Below are 7,198 nucleotides of genomic sequence, written 5' to 3' on the forward strand. Positions count from 1 at the left end.
TATAATCTTCACCTATCTCCCACCTTCCCCTGCTTCCCATTTTCAACTTCGACTTCAATTTTCCAAAATCATTTCCAAAACGATTACTCCAAACATCCTTACAGATTCATTTATCTAACGTGAATATATATACATATAGCTCAATCATTCAACTTACATACATACACAATACAACTTCGGCAATTCAAGCACATGGCTAGCAGGGACCATGCCGTAGACGACCTATTCTCATCATTAAACTCATCACCAACAAGTCCTCAACTTAATTTCGGTAATAATTCGCCTAATTTAATCACTTTTGACGACGATGATTATAATAAAAATAATAATAATAACGGTAATACCCCTTCCGCAACTAAAACCCTAATGGTTTTCGATCGATTCTACGATTCGTCATCAGACGACGGACTTTACTCCACTGGTAGTGCCGGCACCGGCACCGGAAGTACCGGCGGTGAGAATTCCGTACTTCAGGCTGGAAATCGGTTGGATTACATGATGCAGTATTTAGATAAGAAGTTGTTGACTGCTGATGGAAATGATAATGAATATAAACAAGCGTTGCCGGAGATTGTAGGTAGTGGTGGAGGGATTGGGATGTTTAGGTTACCGATTAGGGCTGCGGTACATCCTGGCCGTCCTCCTAGTGTCGAATTACGACCTCATCCGCTTAGGGAAACTCAGGTTGGGTGTTTTTTGAGAGTATTGGAAGGGACAGAGTGTGGCAGGGAACTGTGGGCGGGATCTGAGTGTGGTGTTAGGGTTTGGGATGTGAAAGATATGTTTGATGATGGAGAAGACGAGGATGAGGTACGGTTTTATGAATCGGTGATGACGTCACCAACTTTGTGTTTGGTGGTTGATGATGGGAATAAGGTGGTGTGGAGTGGACATAAGGATGGGAAGATTAGGTGTTGGAAAATGTTGCAAGGTTATGATGATGAACCTGATGTTCCGTTTAGAGAGTGTATCTCGTGGCAAGCTCATCGTGGACCTGTTTTGTCAATGGTGATTTCGTCTTATGGTATTATGCCTTGCACTTATTTGATTTTAAAGCTTTAAGAAATGTGACATGTGAATTTGTTTGATTTTTTTGAACTTGAATTCGTTATCTGGCTGAATATCACATTACTGAAAGACTTTAGACCGTTAGGTTCTTGACTAGCAAGAAATACAAAAACTAATAATTTATATTCACCCTAGTGATGAAATTACATGTCAAGTTAACCATTCCGTTATCTCCAAAAGAGTTCTGTGATGTTCTTAAACTGTGTAAGCTTTTAAAAAGTTGATGGTTATTATTGTGTTTAATCAAAGATAAATTTTTAACAAAATGTGGTCAAAAAATCTGTCCGAAGTTATGTAGTGAACTTTTTTCTGTGGATGAATGGAAGTAATCTACCCGAATTGTGTGTTAGTGTGTTACATGGGTATGTAACTTCGAGCAATTTGCTATATTCTTTTACTATAAGAAAGAGTTGCTATATCCTTTTACTATAAGAAAAACTGTTAGATAAATATAGTTTTTATCTGATTATGAACTTAGGTGATCTATGGTCTGGATCAGAGGTTGGTTCAATAATTGTGTGGCCTTGGAAAGCCCTTGAAAAGGCCCACTTATTGACAAAAGAGGAAAAACACAAAGCATCTTTGATAGTTGAGAGGTCATACATCGATCTCAAGAACCAAGTCACTACAAATGGCATCTCTTGCAGTATACTTTCAGCAGATGTTAAATATTTGTTATCTGATCATTCTGGAGCAAAAGTTTGGAGTGCGGGCCCCATGTCATCCGCATTATGGTAGGCGGCTAGTATACATTAAACTTGCCTTGCTAACTTACATATCACGAATCCTTACTGAATTTCTCTGTTTGTAGGGATGCATATACAAGAGAGTTGTTAAAAGTGTTCAATGTTGATGGACTGGCTGAAAATTTGACTGTAATGCAGGATCTAACACCAGAAGAAGAGGCAAAGATGAAATTTGCATCTTATCCTAAAAAAGAGAAAACACAAAGCGGGATTAGTTTCTTCCAAAGTGCACGTGATGCAATATTGGGAGCAGCTGATGCTGTTCTTCGAGTTGCAGCAAAAGGATCTTTTGGTGATGATATGCGTAGAATCGAAGCATTAATCATAACATTTGATGGAACCATTTGGACTGGATCTGCAAATGGATCAGTTGTGAAGTGGGATGGAAATGGAAACCGAGTGCAAGACTTTCAGTATCATTCATATGCAATATCTTGCTTATGTACATTTGGGTTACAAGTATGGGTAGGGTATGCAAGTGGGATACTACATGTACTTGATCTTGATGGAAATTTGCTTGGCGAATGGGTTGCACATGGCAGTCCTATAATTGATATGACTGTTGGGCCTGGTTACATTTTTACATTGGCCAATGATGGTGGCATACGTGGATGGAGTATATCGTCTCCTGGACCTGTAGATAAAATGATACGTTCAGAGTTGTCTGACAAGGAATTACATTACACAAAGCTTGAAATTTTTAAAATTCTTGCTGGTACGTGGAATGTTGCTGAAGGAAGAACAACACATGATTCACTTATATCTTGGTTGGGTTCTTCAGCCAAAGATGTTGACATTGTTGCTGTTGGGTTACAGGAGGTTGAAATGGGTGCAGGATTTCTTGCAATGTCTGCTGCCAGAGAATCTGTAATAATAATTATAATTTATTATTTATCAAAGAAAATTGTTTTGCAATGTTAATTTTAAGGGTTTTTTTACAGATGCAGTTAGGTCTTGAGGGAAGTGCTGCGGGTCAATGGTGGCTTGATATGATTGGCCGAACCCTGGATGAAGGGTCCAGTTTTCATCGTGTTGGCTCGAGACAGTTAGCTGGCATGCTTATCGGAGTGTGGTGAGTATTTTGTGTGGATTAACTTTTTCTGGTGCAAAAAGTACTGAGATGTATTCATTTGAATGCTTATATTTGCTTGAAATCCAAGGGACCAATCAGATTGTGACAATCACATGTGGTAAACGCGGGAGGTTCACATGTGATTGACTTTTTTTTTTTTTTTTTTTTTTTTTTTAATAATTTAGCTCGATTTAGAGTTTAGGGTTTAGTCCCTAGTCCCTAAACCCTAAACTCCAAACCGTTCGTGTTAAAAACTCAATCTAAACCCTAAATCTAAACCCTAAACATTAATTTCTAAACCCAATTTCTGAACCCTAATTTCTAAACCCCAATTTCTAAACCCTAATTTCTAAACCCTAATTGCTAAACCCTAATTTCTAAACTCTTTTCTAACAACAGATTAAAAAAAATAAAAAAATAAAATAAAACTAAAAAAAGGAGTCAATCACATGTGAGCCACATTTTGGGAGTAGTTTTGACTATATGTGAGAACAAGTGATTGTCGCGCTCTGATTGGTCCCTTGGATTTCAAGCAAATTTAAGGATTCAAATGGATATTTCACAAAAAGTACTATATCTAATTCTAGCTTTACACAGAAACATGTTTTAGGTGTAATAAATTTGGAGTTCGCATTGGTTTTTTACCATGTTGTGTTTGACTTTTGGATGTTATTTCAGGGTCAGCAATAATATTAGAGATAATGTCGGAGATATTGATGTTGCAGCAGTTCCATGTGGATTTGGAAATGCCATTGGTAATAAGGTAACTACTAGCGATTTGATTATACTAATCTGCTTGAATTTATGGAATCCAATTATATCACTGATTAACAACCATGTACAGGGAGCAGTTGGTTTGAGGATGAGGATCTATGGGCGGGTTTTATGCTTTGTGAATTGTCATTTTGCTGCACATTTGGAGGCTGTTACTCGTCGTAATGCTGATTTCGATCATGTATATAAGAGCATGTCCTTCACCAGTCCACCAAATGTCATGAATGCATCATCTCGTATCCAAATGGGCCGTTTTGTAAATGTAGGTACATACTCTTTTACTGTTGCTGAATTATTGGTATAATTTAGTGTATATTAAAGGGTGAGAGTGAGATAATGTCGATGTTATTGCAGGCTGTTGGTCCCCTGTCAATGGATGAGTTGCCCGAGCTGTCTGAGGCAGACATGGTTGTGTTTTTAGGTGACTTTAATTATAGGCTTGATGATATATCGTATGATGAAGCGCGTGATTTTATCTCTCAAAGAAGTTTTGATTGGCTAAAAGAGAAGGATCAGTTACATATTGAAATGAAAGCTGGAACTGTTTTTCAAGGAATGCGCGAAGCTGTTATTACATTTCCCCCCACATACAAATTTGAAAGACATCAACCTGGTTTAGCAGGTATATATAATACCTAAAATTTATCTAGACTTGTTTCATTCGGATTGTATCTTAGCTTTTGCTATTTTTATGTGGCCAAAAAGAGGTATGAAGTTGCTTAATGGGTTTAAGTGTTCATGTTGTAGGGTATGATTCGGGTGAAAAAAAGCGCATTCCTGCATGGTGTGACCGAGTCCTTTATCGTGATAGCCGTCTGGATTCTTCAGACATATGCAATTTAAATTGTCCCGTGGCCTCTTCGATTTTGCAGTAAATTACTCTACCCACTTTGTGATTTCTATCTTTCATCATCATCATAATTATGATGACATCATCATAATTATATTTACTGAAAGGTTCAAATTTTGTTCAGGTATGAAGCTTGTATGGATGTGACAGATAGTGATCATAAGCCTGTGCGTTGCATCTTTAGCGTGGAGCTGGCACGAGTAGATGAATCAAAAAGAAGAAAATTGTATGGAGAAATTATCAAAACTAATGAGAAAATAAGGCGTGCTCTTGAAGAACAATGCAATGTTCCCGATGTTATTTTCAGTACAAACAATATAATTCTTCATGATAACGACAAATCAATCTTGCGGATTACCAATAAATGTGGAGAAGATAAAGCTCTGTTTAAGGTTATATGTGAAGGTCATTGTAGTATCAAAGATGGAAAACAAGCATCTAGTCATCGTCCAAGAAGTTCATATGGCTTTCCACGATGGCTTGAGGTAATTCTGTCTTTATAAATACTTTTATGCAGTAATTAAATAGGGGTGGCAATTTCAGCCCATTCATATCAACATGGGTCAAATTTGATATTATATTAAACATTTAGGCAGTTTTAGTTCCACTTAATGATCTGTACAACTCTTAATTTAGTAAGTATAGTTGTTGTTTATTTGTCACTTAATCTGTTACTTAAACTGAAAAATGGTCTGTTTGTAGGAGACAGAGAAACAGAGGGCATATGGAAACATTATTTGATACAAACTAAAAGTAAACAGCCCCAAATAAAGACTTTCATGGGCCTGCCCAACTTGACCTGTTTTGACCTGCACATGAAGCTACCCTTTTTGATCGGCCTACCCAATTTGCCACCTCTAATTTTGAATCATGACTATTGTATCTATTCATAGTGAAGGTTGCTAATGAATGTGTATTGAACTGAACCAGGTTAAACCAACGATTGGTATAATAGAACCAAATCATATTGCAGAGATCTCAGTTCATCATCAAGGATATGAAACCCTAGAGGAATATGTGGATGGTGTTCCTCATAATTGTTGGTGTGAGGACGTGCGTGATAAGGAAGTTATGTTGTTGGTTGAGGTGAGGGGCAGTTGTACCAAGGAGAGAAAATGTCACAAAGTTCGTGTTCGTCACACCAACAGCTTGTCAGATAGGTCTATGCCTATGGAGCAAAAACCTGATAACTCTAGTCGTGTCCAGGCAAGTGTACTTCACCGTTCTGATATCAAGTGGTTAACTGGTTCACATGATGTTGTTGACCATTTACGTGATCTGCATACCCCTTGACGTTAGTTGGCTAAGTTATATACAAGATCTGATGATAATCTACCTGATATTGATTGATATCCTTTTTGACAAGAGAGTATGATTCTTTTACATGGTTCGCGAAAGGGCACAATTATCTGAGAATTTTTTTTTCCACTCAGTATAATTGTTAAAATGTGTGCTTGTGTGTGTGTGTTTTTTTTTTTTCGTGGGGGGGTTTTGGGTAGTTAGGACTAGGTGTGGATTGGAGTCAAATCTCAGCTTATAGAGTCTAATATATACTAAGATCATAATGACAAATATTTGGCGAACAGACCGACCATTACAAGGGACTGGTTAGAAGATTATACCACAATCACTCCTGGTCATGATATTATATGTTTTGACCTATCAGTATGTTATTGTAATATTATTTGTTCAAATTGTGGGATACGATGCTACAAGGCAACCTGAAGATGAAACGTACACTTTGTTAAAAACACCAACAAATTAGTTAAAAGTAATGCGAGGACCAATACTGCAACTTCTCTCAGTTTTGTGTCAGCAAAATGTCGATGATAGAACTGCTCAATGAATTACTAATATGTTTCCACTTAAATGTATAAAGACATGAACTTGCAGGCATAGCTGAACGGTTCACCCCCATGTCCTTGAGTCATGAGATAAGGAGAGATCATGAGTTCGACCATTAGGGATGCCTTTGATTTCTTTAAATCAATTGAGGCGTGCAACCCGTGCGGCCGCACAGAGCCCAACATCTATAAGGGCCCCTAAAAAATATCATAACATTACATATATAGGCTCATTTTTACATATTTTGGTCAATTTGTTAATTAAAAAAATAGAAAAATCGAAAAATAAGATAATAATCAATGTCGAATACTCCGTAATCCAATATTATGCTCCAATACTCTATGTTCATGCTCCAATACTTAGATGTCGAAGTTTAGTATTATGTTATATAAGAAAAATTTTTGTATACAAAAGGCCCATTTTACATTTTTCGATCAGGGCCTCTAAAATTAATGGGACGGCCCTGTATATTGACCATATAGGGAAGTTTTACCGGCCCGCTCGATGGGATAAAGGCTCGACTACATGCTCGTATGGATTGTGGTTCGATGCCCCCTGGTTAGCGGTTCGGATTTTCGCCCGAACGTGTGCATGAGTGACAAATGAGAGTATTCGATGTCAAGATTGCCGTTCAAAGAAAAAAAAAATGTATAAAGACATGCCATAGGATGATCAATAATAATTTCCGACAACGATGATGGAACATACATAAATTAATTAGAAATTTGGTTTAACGACGTTACAACATATAGATAAACAGAAACATCACGAATAAAATCAGTGTAGAAGATGGGAACGTTATACTTAATTTTTGTAGTGAGCAATAAACGACAAATATTATAG

The 7,198-nt window shown here is 37.2% G+C and overlaps 1 protein-coding gene across 1 annotated transcript; it reads left to right on the forward strand.

The window, feature by feature from the left end:
- LOC139896040 (type II inositol polyphosphate 5-phosphatase 15-like) lies at window positions 1-6,034 on the forward strand. The gene is made up of 10 exons (XM_071878619.1): window positions 1-1,024; window positions 1,547-1,802; window positions 1,880-2,681; window positions 2,756-2,886; window positions 3,565-3,649; window positions 3,731-3,922; window positions 4,015-4,282; window positions 4,408-4,531; window positions 4,635-4,995; window positions 5,441-6,034. Exons 1-10 carry the CDS (start codon window positions 193-195, stop codon window positions 5,801-5,803), a joined length of 3,414 nt encoding a protein of 1,137 aa, XP_071734720.1. The 5' UTR covers window positions 1-192; the 3' UTR covers window positions 5,804-6,034.
- Window positions 6,035-7,198: the final 1,164 nt, after the last annotated feature.

The sequence above is a fragment of the Rutidosis leptorrhynchoides genome, chromosome 3, assembly GCF_046630445.1.
Source record: "Rutidosis leptorrhynchoides isolate AG116_Rl617_1_P2 chromosome 3, CSIRO_AGI_Rlap_v1, whole genome shotgun sequence".
Classification (NCBI taxonomy): domain Eukaryota; kingdom Viridiplantae; phylum Streptophyta; class Magnoliopsida; order Asterales; family Asteraceae; genus Rutidosis; species Rutidosis leptorrhynchoides.